Genomic DNA, 15,220 nt, shown 5'->3' on the forward strand with positions numbered 1-15,220 from the left:
AGTGTCCAAAAGGCAGACTGAGCTGCTGCCGCCCAGCGGGGTGTGTGCAGGGACAACCCTTCCCTAGTGTCCCTCTGTGCCCAGCCGGGGGGACTTTCTCTGGGGGCTGGAACAAGCCCCCGGGACAGCCCCGGGCTCTGCCGACACCAGCCCCTGAGCCGGAGCCTGCTGCAGGTGAGGGGAGAGACCCGGGGGTGGGCGTAGGTTGACCAGACCTCCTAATATTATCTGGCCGGTCCCAAGATATTAGGGGTTTTGTCTTGTATGGGTAGCTATATCCACTGTCTTCCCCCTGCCCCCTCCCAAAAAAGGTGTCTCAGTTTTTCACACTTGCTAGCTAATCACCCTAGATAGGCAGGAAAGTGACTCTGCACAAATGGCCCCTCCTGTCTGCGAGTCCCAGAGCTGCTCCCCTGAGCGCCTGCAGGAGCCGAGCCAGCTCCGGGAGAGCGACCGGCCCGGGAGCGGGCCAGGGACCCAGTCTCCCAACCCCAGGGGAGGGCAGAGGGGTCAGGAAGGAGATGGGGGAGAGACTGGCAGGGGCAGCAGGAGCAATAAATGGGGAGGGAGGTTCCCGCTCCCAGCCCCATTCCCTGCAGCACCCGGGCAGATTGACTTTCCTGGACAAGATGAGGGGTAGGGAGAGGAAAAGGCAGTTCCTGCCTCTGCCAAGTCCACACACTGCTCGGGGGGATGCACTGCCTGGGGACAGTGTCAGGGGGATCCCTCAAAGCAGCTCCTTGGATTCTGCTCTTTTCTAGCTCTTGGCTCAGAGACTCTGTTACTGGGGGGGTTTAAAATGTCTGTGGGTGGGTCTAGGCCGGGTGGGAGGGGCTGGGTCTGTGCAGAACAAAGTGACCGCTCTGCAATGAGCTCTGTGCACTGTGCCTGCACTGGGGATGAGAGCCTTTGTCTGCGAGGTGTTCTTTGTTGTTGGGCTTTAGTGAAAGAGGCCCTGAGAGAAGCAGACTGGAGATGAAGTAAGGTTTGACTTAGTCCCAGGGAGTAACATCATGGCATGGCATGACTGTTTGTTTGAAATGGTTGTGTTAGTCAGGAATGGCAAAGCTCCCAGCAATGGACTTTGCCAGCTCAGCCTATAGAAATATATTGGCAGGATGACTGGTTTTTGTACATACTCCATACCTAGAATATTAATGTTACAAAATATCATAAGGAATATGGTATTGCTGACTCGAAATGCTAAAAAGTCATGCACCACAGTCCAAAAAGATGGATTTAAAAATCATGTTATTTTAAAAAAAAAAAGAGAGAGATAAAAAGAATCCAATGCATATTAATCTTTTGCTTTTCAAGCCTTTAAAGGGTTGTGTTTTCTCTTCAACCACAAGGGCTGGAAACTAGCAAGAAAGCTAGCTAGCTGAGATTCACAAGGGAGCACAAGACTCCAGGAGCTGGGGCCGTATGATGTACTCACAGTAATATCACCAGAGTTGATAACATGATGCAGAAGGATCGACCCCCCCTCTCACTTGGAAGAACTTGTGTTCTCTAACCCTTGATCCAGTTTGTAGTGGTTTGATGTAGTTACAGTAAATATTTATTATCACCGATTTTAAGGCTGGAAGGGACCACTGTGATCATCTGTCCTGTCCTCCTGCATCGCACAGACCAGGGCTCCTCATCGGGTGATCCCTACATCCAGCCTGACCAGCTGGTATTCTGTTCTGATGCCTCACTGTGATCACACTAGTCTCATTTCCTGTTTGAACACAAACCGTGAAAAAGTGGGTGTTTACCAGTACAAAAACTTTTCTCTCCCCCCACCCCACTCTCCTGCTGGTAATAGCTTATCTAAAGTGATCACTCTCCTTACAATGTGTATGATAATCAAGGTGGGCCATTTCCAGCACAAATCCAGGTTTTCTCCCCCCCCCCCCAAACCCACTTTCCTATTGGTAATAGCTTATCTAAAGTGATCACTCTCCTACAATGTGTATGATAATCAAGGTGGGCCATTTCCAGCACAAATCGGGGGGGGGGGGGGGGGAGAAAACCTGGATTTTTGCTGGAAATGGCCCACCTTGATTATCATACACATTGTAAGGAGAGTGATCACTTTAGATAAGCTTATTACCAGCAGGGGAGGGGGGAGAGAAAACCTTTTGTAGTGGTAAACACCCATTTTTTCATGCTTTGTGTGTATAAAAAGATCTTCTGTACTTTCCATAGTATGCATCTGATGAAGTGAGCTGTAGCTCACGAAAGCTTATGCTCAAATAAATTGGTTAGTCTCTAAGGTGCCACAAGTATTCCTTTTCTTTTTACTTTATAGACTGTAATCACATCACTCCTTCACTTTCTCTTTGTTAAACTAAATAGACTGAGCTCTTTGAGTCTATCACTGTAAGGCAGGTTTTCTAATCCTTTAATCATTGTCATTGCTCTGCTCTGAACCTCCTCTAATTTATCAACATCCTTATTGAATTGTGGACCCCGAACTGGACACAGGATTCCAGCAGCTTAAAGAAGTTGGGTCTCCGAGCGACACTTTTGAGCGCTGTCTTACCCAAAGCTGCTGTTTCCAGGTTATGTTAGGCCTCCCACTTTTCTCAGACCACTTTCCACCTGGGTTGCCATGCCTGACACGCAGATGCCCTGCTGCCTAGTGGAAGGCACAGGCCTGAGTTAGGCACCTGTACAATGAATGGGGAGAGTAAGGCAACTAGGAACGGGCTCCGCTAGCAGGGAAACCAGCCTGAGCTAGCCAATAGGAAATGCTGAGAAGAGGGGTAAGTCCTCAGCCCTGTCCCTCTAGGGGACACCTAGGTGCCTAAGTCCTCCCCCTCCCTCTGCTCAGGAGTCATAGCCATGAGCCCTCACCTGACTTTCAAAATATGGAGGAATGGTGCCTCTCCTTACCTGCTAGCTGAGGGGTTGGAGCACTCAGCCAAGGCGAGAGAACTGAGCCTGGGTCGCCTGTCTCTGCCTGGTGGGGAAGCATAGACTTGAATTAGGGTTTACTGCCTCTCAGGGAAGTGCCCTGGCCACGGGGCATTCTGGCCAGCGGGCTCTCCGTCTCGCCTGTTGCAGCTGCTCCACCGTGCATCAGGATTTCAATATTCTTTGGGACAGTGAGAGGGTGAGACGGACTCTGCAGTCCAGTGATTAGTGCTCTCATGGGGGAAACCCAGGTTCTGGTCCCCCTGCTCCGGGTGCAAAGGGTGCTGCGGTAATGGAGAGCCTGGCGGGGTGTTTGAGCTGTGTGTGGGACAGGCAAGGCTGTGTTTTACAGCTGCTATACAGAAAGAAACAGCAAGAATTGGACAGAGCCTAAGTGCAAGGACCTTGGGAGACTGTTCAGCCCATGTCAGTCTCCCCACACTCCTCCCAGCTCCTCTCCTGACCTCAGTGTTTCTCAACAGCCAGCTGGCTCCCAATCCCCCCATTTCCCTCACTGTCTCCCAGTCTCCTTGAGCAGTCCCAGATTTTCTCCCTCCACATCCAGTCCCGGTTCTTGTGCCAATCTGCTCCTTCCCCACTCCCACCCTGGTCTGCCTTTGCACCAACTGCATTCTAATCATACAGCTTCCTCCGTGGTGCTGCAGGGGGTCACTGAGAGTGTAGGGGAGACAGTTCCACTGGTTCAGGTGCCCAGCCCCGCCATAGTCTGGAGCAGCGGTTGCAGGGAGAGTCAGTTGGAGTGTCACGAACTGCTGCCTGTTCCAGTTTGCTACTGGTATTAATATCTGACACAGCTGGTGTATCATTCTGTGCTACCCCGTTAGAATTTTTCTACCTCCATCCCCTGGGGCCAGTGGTAGCAAATTCTGGTGTATGGGGGTCTCCCTGTCGCAATTTGCTACTCCTCACCTTTCCCTGGCCCTGTGGGCTTGCAATGGTTGTTTTGGATTACATTTGCCCTAACTCTGGCCCCCGGAGCTGGCCCGACCTGCTGGAGTGGGTTCAATAACGTTGCTGCCATGCAAAGGAGATGTGAAGGAGACCAAGAGACATTGGGTTGTATTCCATGGATTTGTAGTCCAGCATGCATCCCACCTGAATTCATTGCATTAGGTGCAGCTGCACTGGCTGGTGGAGGGGTTAACTGGAGTAGGCTGGCAGAGTTGTCACTGTGATAGGAGGAGGGGTGCACAACATATACCCAGAGGGATCAGTTATGCCTCGTGTCAGCGCTGAGTTCTGTAGGTTGGGTTAGAGGCAGCTCACAAGAGTTTCTTCTTGCTGTGGGGATGGTCAGCAGGCTGCTGGCATACACAGCAGTGGGCTCCAGAGACTAGTGAGGCATAGGGGAGCTGGGAGGAGACAGGGCTTGTTCAGTTGCTCTCTGGGGATGGTGAATGAACAGTCTGGCCAGCACTAGGAGCAGGGAGGGGCTTGAACATGCTCAGTGAGGACAAAATCTTCAGCAATTTTAGCAGCTAAAACCAAAGAAGCCTCTGCTGACCATGTGCAAATAGCATTTTTCAAAGGCATATACATTAGCCAAATGCGGGTTTCCCAGGCATGGCAAAATTCTCCCACCCCCCACCCCCCCCCGCATTACAACACCCTGCTCTGAAGCATGGAGAGTGCGTGAGCTTTTCAAAGAAAAGGACATCCGAATTTTTCAGCATGGGCAAAACCACTTATTTTTCCCTAGCCTCAGTTTCAGAAATGGCTGGACTGTTTTGCTGAAATTTTCCCAGCTATTTCAGCCTGAGGCAGAGACCTGGCATGGAAAAGATCAGGCCAAACAGTTTATGTTTGGCAAAGTTATAAGCCACAGAAAACAGTTTCTTATAACAGGATGTGCCGGGCAATCTTAATAATAGGTGGTGCTGTCAGCCCAGCTTATAATGTGATAGCCAGCCGCTCCCCTGTATAGGTGTGCTTGGGTGGCTGGAGACTGAATGTTCTGTGAGCTTTATTTCTGTATCCACAGAAAGACCCTGGGGGGAATCGGGGTGAGAAATGCGTGAAAGCCGCTTCTGAAACCTCCCCACTCGCCCTTCTCATCCTGACAGGCTGCAGGATAACGTCCCGGTTTCACTCCAGATCAAACCGCCTGCCCGGGGGTCGGGGATGGGAAATGGCTGCAGAGCAGCTGGCTCAGGTAGGGAATGGTCAGGGGCTGCTGGTGGGGGACGGGGGAACAATTAATCTGAAATAACAGAAGGTGCTGAGAAAGGAATGAGCTGCTGAGATGCATTTAATATGGGGCACTCAGGGCACCTGTGACTGAGCGAGTGGGACTGTGGCTCACTGAGTGGGGGATTCTTGCTGTTCTAGGAGCCAGTGACCTTTGAGGAGGTATGTGTGTATTTCAACGAGTGGCAGTGGGCTCTGATGGACCCAGGTCAGACAGCCCTCTACAGGGATGTCACGGGGAAGGGTTCCTGTCCCCTCAGGTATTAGAAGCAGCTGGCTTGGGTTCTACTCAGGGTGCTTTCCCACTCCCTTAGGTTTCATGGGGATCAGCCCCAGAGTATGTGTGCGTGTGTTAAAAGAGTGACTGTTCCTTTCACTCCCCTTCCCCTGGGAGAGGAGATTCAAGGACACACCAGTGGTTAGGGCTGGTCAAAACATTTGCAACTGAACAGTTTTCTGTCAAAAAATGCCATTTCATCAAAATCAAAATGTCTTACCAGAACGTGTCCATTTCAATGAAATTTTCAACGAGAGAAAGTCAAGCCGTTTCATTTTGACCTCTCATTTGCACTTTTATATTATAGGCATATGTAAATTTTAATATTGTATTCTATTAGAGAATATTATGTGTGTGTCCTGTTCTGGTGCCCACAATTCAAGAAGGATGTTGATAAATTGAAGAGGGCTTAGAGAAGAGCCACAAGAATGACTTAAGTATTAAAAAACCTGCCTTATTGTGATAGACTCAAGGAGCTCAGAGAGAAGAGAAGGTGAAAGGGTGGCTTGATCACAGTCTATAAGTACCTAGGTGGGGAACAAATTTTTAATAATGAGCTCTTCGTTCTAGCAGAGCAGGGTCTAACATAATCCGTTGGCTGGAAGCTGAAGTTAGACAAATTCAGACTAGATATAAGGCATACATTTTAACAGTGAGAGTAATTAAGCATTGGAACAATTTACCACGGTTCATGGTGCATTCTCCATCACTGAGAATTTTAAAATCAGGATTGGGTGTTTTTCTAACAGCTCTGCTATAGGAATTATTTGGGGCAGTTCTCTGGCCTGTGTTATACAAGAGATGATCACAGTGGTCCCTTCTGGCTTTGGAACCTTTGAATCTGTAATAGTGACACAACACATCCCTCAGCAGACATCTGACTCTCCCAGAGTGTGTCCATGGACCTTTTCTCCCAACTTCCCAGCACAGAGAGAGGGTTAAAATCACGTCTCTATAATAAATATTCTCTGTCTGTGTCTCAAGCCCTGATCTTGCCTGTTCTCTTTCCCCCAAGCAGGATTTCCCATCCCCGAGCCCAATGTGATCTCCTGGATGGAGCAGAGGAAAGAGCTGTGGGCCCCAGATCTGCAGGACTCTGAGGAACCAGAGCTCCTGAGGGATGTCCGAACAGGTGAGGAATTGGTTACATCAGCCAGGAAAACATTACAGTGGGAAGGATGGTTTGTGGCTAAGGAACTGTCTCTTGATTTTTCTCCCTCTCCCATAGTTATATGGGTTTCTTCCTCCCTCTCTGAGATTCCCTTTCCTCCCGGCACAGGGAGTGACTCCTGTGTGGATTCTCTTTGTCCCAGCAGGTGACGGTACGGGGAGTGAGAGCGAGGAGGAGACCCCTCAGCAGAAAGGCCCTGAACCAGTGGAACTACATGGGGCGGTATCGGGAACAGCCAAAGGGGATGTTTCCCAGAGTGCTGAGCAGGGAAACCCTCGAGGGACAGGGAAGAGCAGATCCTCCTACCCGGGCAGAGGTGTCAATCAGCTCAAAGACATCGGGGAGCGGCCCTACCGGTGCGAGGACTGTGGGAAAAGCTTTAGCAGCAGTTCAGCCCTCATCATCCACCGGCGGATCCACACCGGGGAGAGACCCTACAAGTGCCCCGAGTGCGGGAACAGCTTCAACCAGAACTCGGCGCTGATTGCACACCGGCGCATCCACACCGGCGAGAAGCCGTATGAGTGCCCTGACTGCGGGAAGCGCTTCAGCCACGGCTCCACCCTCATCAAGCACCAGCGCACCCACACGGGCGAGAAGCCCTACCGGTGTGAGGAGTGCGGGAAGTGCTTCAGCATCCGCTCGACCCATGTGCGGCACCAGAAGACCCACACGGGCGAGCGGCCCTACGTCTGCGGGGAGTGCGGCAAGAGCTTCAGCGACAGCTCTTACTTCGTGCAGCACCAACGGGTCCACATGGGCGACATGCCCTACGCCTGCCGGGACTGCGGAAAGAACTTCATCTGGAGCTCGGCCCTGCTCCGGCACCGGCGCATCCACACCGGGGAGAAGCCCTACATCTGTGGCGACTGCGGGAAGAGCTTCAGCGAGAACTCCACCCTGCTGCGGCACCGGCGCATCCACACCGGCGAGAAGCACTACAAGTGCACCCAGTGCGGGAAGAGCTTCAACGACAGCTCCTCCCTCATGCGGCACCAGCGCGTCCACACCGGGGAGCGCCCCTACCAGTGCCCCCAGTGCAGCAAGAGCTTCGTGGATAGCTCCACCCTCATCTGCCACCAGCGCACCCATACCGGCGAGCGCCCCTACACCTGCCCCGACTGCGGCAAGAGCTTCACCGAGAGCTCCACCCTCATCACCCACCATCGTGTGCACACGGGCGAGCGGCCCTACACCTGCCCCGACTGTGGCAAGAGCTTCAGCCAGAGCTCCAACCTTGTCACCCACCAGCGCATCCACACTGGCGAGCGCCCCTACGCCTGTGCCCAGTGCGGGAAGAGCTTCTACCGCAGCTCGGACCTTATCCGACACCACAGGACCCATACGGGGGAGAAGCACTACAGGTGCCCTACCTAGATCCAGCTGAGCTGCTCTGGGTATCGGAAGGGACCTGGCTCCCTGCAAGGGTAGCTGATCTTGTGGCCAGCGTACACAGCTGCCTGCGTGAGCACTCCGGACGGAGGGCACATGGTGGGTGAGACATCTGCATGTGCCAGGGCTCTGTTTTCACAGGTGTGTATGTGAGCCCTTTCGGACAGAGGGCATATGGTGCATGAGTTGTCTGCTGAGGCACCGCTCTCTCCATCACCTTCTTCTGAGAGTTCACCCTCGAGTTTGTGCAAGTGAATTTGCCTTTGATGCCTCCTTATTGACTTTTTTTTGTTATCGGTAACAGAGTCAACTCAGGAATCACTTTGGTTAATATTTTTCCATCCCAGCCTTTTGCATAAGTTAGTTTTCTGAAGCAACAATCATTCAATAATAAGTTAGTGGGATTTTGCTGTTGTTTTTTCGAAAAGTAGCAAAGAGCCCTTGTCTCTGTGGGGAGAGGGAGACTGGGCCGAAAGGTGGCAGTTTTGCTGTCGATGCTGACATATAGTGTTTTGTGTGTGAGTCCTTGGACAAGGGACACATGAGGCCTGAACTCTTGTGATATGTAGAATTTGAGGCCCTTTTCCTTCACATATCTCTGCATGCCAGAGGGTTTGAGCAGGGCAAGCTTTCACGGTCAATAAGCTCCTGTGGGTGTTGGATTTTGGCACTAAGAAAGGGGTTCCCCTTGGCCCTATCACTGGGGCTATCACTCCACCCCATCCCCCAAGACAAAAACAACATACAGCCCCTGGGCCACACACCTGGCCAGCTGACACAGTTCCTGGAACACTTCTCAGATCCTCATGGGTGTCAGAAGCTCAACCCGTATGGTGCCTCTGAGACCTCTGTTAGTCTGTGCTGAGCTCTCCAATCATTGCTCCGACTGTGAGGGGCACTGCTGTTCTGTGCTGGAGGCTTCTCACTGCCTACGCCATCGTGCAGATATGCCCTTATGGGCTGAGCATTATTTAGGGCTGGGCTGGTGCATGTAACCCTTGGACTGAGGAGGAAACTTCAGCACATAGGGCCAGATTTCTAAAGGTATTTAGGCACCTAGTGGGATTTTCAAAAGCCTCTAGGCACCCAGCACCCATTGACATCAATGAATTTCAGGTGCCTAGGCTTGCATGTTCATGGCCTGCAGGGTCAAGTCAATGCATCCGAGTGCCTAGCTCTTTTGGAGGTCCCAGCTATAATTCCTCTCTGCACAGAGGGCCAGCACAAAGTCTATGCACTAATCTAAACACTGATGTTTGCAGCTGAAATCAAACGTGGGATGCTGATTCTCCAGTGCCTAGCACGGGCTGATCTCCGAGGACCTAACTCCATCTCTGTGTGACTTACAGCCACTATCTGCTGTAACAGGGATCCAGAGAGGAGACCCCAAGGTTACTTCCAATAGGGACAGAGGAGTGGGAGCTTAGAAAGGAACAGAGTTAGGAGACTTCATCCCATGAAGTTTTATGAGCCAAAGCACCCACAAGCAGGGCCAGACTTTCTGACTAGCTCAGCGTGTGGGATGGTCTATGGACAAGCTGAATGCTGTTGGAGATCTGGCCGCTTGTTTTGTAAGTAGCAAATGTTAGCAAAAAATAACTCCCAAGGTTATTAGGGGTTTTTTAAAATAAAAAAGCTACCCAATAAAAAGTGTGGAAACAATGAAACACTCAGGTCACGTGCATCAATGTAGGAATACACCTGCAGTTCATACATTCTATAACAAACACCTGTGCGGGGGTGCTGGCGGTAGGGACACTACTGGGACCCAGGATTATCAAAGGGAATACCCAAAATATAAGGGCACAGGGGCTGAGGGAAGCCTGACCCCAAGAGCCCAGAAGACACATGCCCCTGGTGGGCCCAGGAAAAGAACTGGTAAGCCCATTTGTAATGGGGCCAGAGTGACGGTTATGGGTTTAGTCATTTCTGGCGCACTCCCCTTCTAAGAAATAGAGCTGGGGAGTCACAGACCTGGAGTCTGTAGCAAGAAGGCTGGTTGTGGCATTGGGCTGGGACCGCTCTCTCAGCCTCCCCGTATCACCTCAGGCCAGTCACCTAATCTGTATGTGCCTTAGTTTCCCTGTGTAATATACAATGGGGGTAATAATCTATTTAGACCGTGAGCTATCTGGGGCAGGGACCCTCTCAGGGTCTGTGCATCGCAGTACAATGGGGATCGGTTCTCAGCGCCTTGAGGTGCTCCCGTAATACAATTCATAACAACTGCCCCACCCCAGGCACCCCCAGAAGGGCTCTGCACTAAGTAAGTCCCACAAAAGCTGTGTTTTCAGACCATTGGTTGGCCCCTGTCCCAGGCATGAATTCCACCCTACAACTGATTGTAAAACATCCTAGAGTTCTAAATGCAAATTCCCTGGCTGTATTCAGCCAGTTCCAGTGACATCTCAGCCCCCTCACCAGGCTACCCACACTCTGGCAGGTGCTCCTCAGTGCCTGGGGGGCTCAGCTCCCACAAAGCTGGGAAGCTCACCACTCCCATAAAGCCAGGCCCCAGGGGATACTTACAGGTGAGTCTAAATATGATGGCCACATCAACACTGGCCTCCCTTCTCTGTGGATCCAGCAAATGGAAATAAGGAGACACCAGGAGTCTGGGGTGTTTCTGTGAGGACCCAGGATTGCGCCAGAGGATACCTCACAGCAGAAGAGACCCAATGGCCAAGGGACTGCTCGGAGCCCCAGATGGCAGCAGGCTTGGGTGTCTTTGTTCTGCAGGGTCCTCTCTGTTCAGGAACAAGATGGAATCTGGAAGATCCAGGGGGAAGTGTGGGTGGCTGATTTGCTGTTAACTCAAACTCCAATGGCTCAGTAAACCCCATTTGTAAAGAAGCAAGAGGGGCCATGGTGTTTAGGGTTGGCACCCCTGGAGTTTGCGGAGAGTAGGTTCCCATCTGTTCCCTGTGTTATTTGTGGTCCCAGTTCATGCTGCTCTGGGGCACCTGGGCATCAGGTGAGTTTGTGTCACAGCACCTGAAGATTTTTGGGGACCTGTCTCCAGTCTGTGAGTGAGTTGGGGGCAGAAGTTGCAGTCCCGATACTTTTGCAGGGAAGGGCTTTGTTAAGGAAAAGGGAAGGGCTATGGTAGCTGGGGAGAAACCTACATTAACGCCCCTTCCCAGCCGGAGGGGGATTTTCTCTGGGGGCCGCAGACTCCAGGTGAGGGAAGAGACCGGGGGGGAAGGGCTGGGGCCGGGCAGGAAAGTGACTCTGCACCAATGGCCCCTCTTTGCCCCAGCTTTGCTCCCGGGGTGTCAGGGGTTTGTAAGTCCCAGAGTTGCTGTCCTCCCTGACCCGCCCCCAGCTCTGCTCCCCTGAGCGCCTGCAGGAGCCGAGCCAACTCCAGGAGAGCGACTGTCCCGAGCCCGGGCCAGGGATCAAATCTCCCAGCCCGAGAGGAGGGGAGGGGGGCAGGAAGGCGACACGGGGAGAGACTGGCAGGGGCAGCAGGAGCAATCAGTGGGGAGGGAGGTTCCCGGCTCCCAGCCCTGCCCCATTCCCTGCAGCACCCCAGGCAGATTGACTTTCCTGGGACAAGGTGAGGAGCAGGGAGAGGAAAAGCCAGTTCCTGCCTCTGCCTAGTCCCCGCGCTGCTGGGGGAATGTGCCACCCTGGGGACAGTGTCAGGGGGATCCCCCAAGCAGCTCCTTAAATTCCATCCCCTGCTAAAAACATAAATCTGCTCCAGAATCTTAACTTTCCTTTAAAATAAACAGTATGCCCACCAGCTCTCATGAATGCAAAGAAACCCTTGAAAATGTGAAGGGAGTGGTACTGATGCAGATTTGTCTGCCTGAGTGTGCAGCCAGCCTAAAACAATAGTGCCAAGTGGTGGGGACTGTCCCCATTCATGCAATAATCCCTAAAGGCAACATTTAGCTATTGCAGAAGTATTAACTGCCTGGTTTAGCTGGAACATAAATCTAATCTGCATCCCTGTTGCTGTGATGTGGGATTGGAGACCTGGGATAGGGGGGGTTGTAAGATAGGACCAGGAGCCAACTCATTTCTGCCCAGATTACTGTGGGAGGGAACTACATCCTCACTGCTCCCAAAGAAAGTCCTGCCCCTTCGGAGCCTGCTCACTCACAGGGATGGAAACAGGAGATGCATCCACAACCCTGTCTCCTCAGTCCCCAAACTGCTTCCTAACCCTTCCCCTAGGGACTCAGTTCCCTGCCACAGAGATCTCACTGCCAGGCCTCCTGACCAGGGCTCCTAGTTTTCTGTGATTAAAAAAACAAAATTCTCCAACAAAAAAACATAAAACTCCACATTTTTCTGTGATTAAAATGAAAGGCTGAACTTTCATTTCCCTAGCCCCAATATATATAGGTATCAGTTGAACCCAATGTTTTATTGATATACAGTGGAACTCCATTTATCCAATCTAACTGGGACTGGGTCCCGATTGGATAATCAAAAATTCAGATCATCAGCAGGGGCTCAGACTGTCAGCCATAGGATGGAGGGCTGAAGTATCAATTTCCTATATTCCTATGTGTGCACTGGTGGTTCAGCTAATCTGGAGAGCTGGATAATGGAGGCTCAGATAAATGGGGTTCTACTGTATACATTTTTATTTTTTCACAAAATGTAAAAGTGAAAGATTCTCTGTAAAAATGCAAATTCTGCATTTTTCCATGGCAAACGGATTCCTAGGATGTGACCCGCACCTGGGGGTCACAACCACTAAATTGAGGAGCGTATGCTTTAAAATGCAGAAATCCTCTGTTCCATCCCTGCTGATGACCCAAGGGGAAGTTTCCCTCTGCTCCAACAAACAAGAACAAACCCCCCTCAGATTATTTTGAGATAACATCTCCTAGTCAGCCCGTCTCTCCCTGAGTTGCAGGGCCCAGTGCCACAGGGTTCTGAGCCTTTGATGAGGCCTTTAGATGCTACTGCAGGATTACAGTCTCGCAGTAGCAAGACCCATAGAATTTAAGACCATAATTATGGTTGTGTCAGAACTGGCTGGTTTACCGGGTCCGTACCTCCACATCTCAGCTCTGTTCAGAAACCCTTTCTGGTAAACCTGCCATGTGGGGAATTGGAACCAAAAGTCCACCATGGATGGATGTGCATGTGCAGGGATCCCCGGGCTGTGTTTGGATGGGGTGGATTTTTCAGGAAATTTGGGAAAACCAGCACACTCGAAAAGCCAGCCTTTTCCCACTCTGCACACATTTGCTGTCCCCTGTCAGAGCAGATCCACTGTGACAGCAGAGACAATCAGCCACTCAGTGTCCCCCCATCCAGTCCCTTTGCTCATTTGGGGAGGGTCACTATGACCCTGGCTGTCATGGCAATGGCTGCCTTTGCTAATTGGTTTCCCTCTGATTCCCCCTGTCATTGATACAAAGCAGGGTCCCAGCAGGCACTGCAGTGAAAGCAGCAGGGCTCCTTTGGGTGGGGACTGGGTGGCACATGAAAATAAGGTACAAAATTACAGCTCCTGCTTATGGAGATTGGCTAGCTGCTTCTTACAAACTGGGGGCGATCTCTGGCTTTCTGAATATTTACCTTTCCAAAACAAACCAACCCAGGAAATTAGAGATCTAAGTCCCTATTCCATTTTCCATTACACATTTTTAAGTTATGTAGAAGTTGCAGTAAATGTGAAGTTTAAAACATGTTTCATTTGAATACAATTTAATTTAATGACTTCCCAGGTATTGGTCAACAAGACACTGAAGTGGTGAAATATGGAGCTGCACAAAGATAAGAGTAGCAATAAAATAGGCATTGAACCTAATAAATGTGTTTTATTATTTAAATGGCACATATATAAAAGATTTTGTTTCTATTAAAAAAGAATATTTACAAACAAAAAAACCCCTCATTTAGCATTAGTTAAGGCTGCTCTCATCAATAAACTAAATAATTAACAATTAGGAAATACAAAATTTAATCCTTAAAGGTTGCAAAGTCAAGGGCTCTCAAGGGAGGAAATTCCAGAATAAATGTTGCACATGCCATCTTAATTTGCCCCCCTTGTGTTTATGTACTATGATGCAGTCTTTAATTACATGAACCTGTATTATTTTTTTCCCAAGATCCCTGCCTCAGTCAGTGCACAGGCTGGGGCTGCTCAGGAGATGAATCCATTGTGTAGTAAAGGAGGCTGTTGTCTGTGGGACTACTGCCTTTTTTGTTGCAGAAGTTGGAAGGTTTGGGGGGGCCTTCAATGAGAGAAAGGATGGGTTTGTGGTTAGGGCAGTTGACTACCACCTGGGAGGTTTGGTTTCTAGTCCGGCTTGTGCCACTGAGTTCCTATGTGATGTTTGCCAAGTCACTTATACCAAACTATTCACAGATGGTTTCTTCTGTGTGTAATTAAAGCTGCATCATAATGCATGGGCACAAGTAAATTAAGGTTGCATGGGCAGCATTCATTCTGGCATTTCCTAACTCAAGGGCTTTTGACTTTGCCAAAGGGAGGAAAAAAAAAATGTAGCCACAACTCCCTAATTTCTCTGACAAGCTCTGTTTGCAATTATAGCTAGCAAAACAAGTAAAGGCTTATAGGCCTAGGAGGTATGAGTGCATGTCTTTGCAAGCGCAGCTGGTGGTAACTCAAGAATGCTAATGTCATGTTACACTTAGACTTTGGCTAGCAAACTGCACAGTCCCATACAGCACAGGTTTATAAATCCATTGAGTTTCAGAGAGTGGTGAAGTTCTTTGTTGTCCTCATTGCTTGATATACACTCAGCCTGTTATTTTATTGTTCTGATTTTCCTCCACTTCGGCCAGGTGACTTTAGATGACATTTCATGCAGCAGACAGTCTTAGCTGGCTGCCTCTTCCTACTTCCTGCCTCTTCCTGGACTTCTAGGCTGTGGTGGGAAGATGAGGGGGAGGGGAAATCCACTCTGCCACTTGCAAGACTCTGAATCCTACTCCAACATCTTGATTCACCTTCCCCCCACAGCAGGAATTCCAAACAATTGTTCAGATGTCTGGGTAGAGAGAACTCTCTCCCCCCAGCCCCCTCCAGTAGAACCACTCCATTTGCTCACTTGCTGTTCAGCCACCTAAATATCTCCTTTGCATTAGATAATGGGGTCCCACCACTTACCTGGAAAACTACTTCCTTCTTCCATTCTAATATTTCCAAAAGATGTATATCTTCATGGGTGGCACGTGAAACCCCCCCCTTCGGGGGTGCTAGCCTCCTGGCCCCACCTGAAATCCTGCCCCTTCCACCCCCCTCGCCTACTGGAGCCCCAAGCCCCCCACAG

At 50.5% G+C, this 15,220-nt stretch overlaps 1 protein-coding gene across 5 annotated transcripts; it reads left to right on the forward strand.

Moving 5' to 3' along the window:
- LOC311531241 (uncharacterized protein) lies at positions 1-9,619 on the forward strand. 5 transcript variants are annotated; one of them, XM_084648477.1, is made up of 4 exons: positions 1-174; positions 4,989-5,077; positions 6,408-6,521; positions 6,703-9,619. In XM_084648477.1, the coding sequence occupies exons 2-4, from the start codon at positions 5,047-5,049 to the stop codon at positions 7,935-7,937; spliced, it is 1,380 nt and encodes a 459-aa protein (XP_084504603.1). In that variant the 5' UTR covers positions 1-174; positions 4,989-5,046; the 3' UTR covers positions 7,938-9,619. The 5 variants fall into 5 exon arrangements, with proteins under 5 accessions (XP_084504603.1, XP_084504604.1, XP_084504606.1 ...); XM_084648478.1 differs by having other exon boundaries at positions 6,706-9,619; XM_084648480.1 differs by lacking the exon at positions 4,989-5,077 and having other exon boundaries at positions 6,405-6,521.
- The last annotated feature ends 5,601 nt before the right edge of the window (positions 9,620-15,220 follow it).

Source organism: Lepidochelys olivacea (genome assembly GCF_965140295.1).
Source record: "Lepidochelys olivacea isolate rLepOli2 genome assembly, chromosome: 14".
NCBI classification, from domain to species: domain Eukaryota; kingdom Metazoa; phylum Chordata; order Testudines; family Cheloniidae; genus Lepidochelys; species Lepidochelys olivacea.

Coding starts and splice junctions, on each gene's coding strand:
- LOC311531241 (XM_084648477.1), top strand. CDS start 5,047: ATGGGAAATGGCTGCAGAGCAGCTGGCTCAG. Junction 5,078..6,407: donor CTGCAGAGCAGCTGGCTCAG/GTAGGGAATGGT, acceptor TCCCCCAAGCAG/GATTTCCCATCCCCGAGCCC. Junction 6,522..6,702: donor CCTGAGGGATGTCCGAACAG/GTGAGGAATTGG, acceptor TCTTTGTCCCAG/CAGGTGACGGTACGGGGAGT.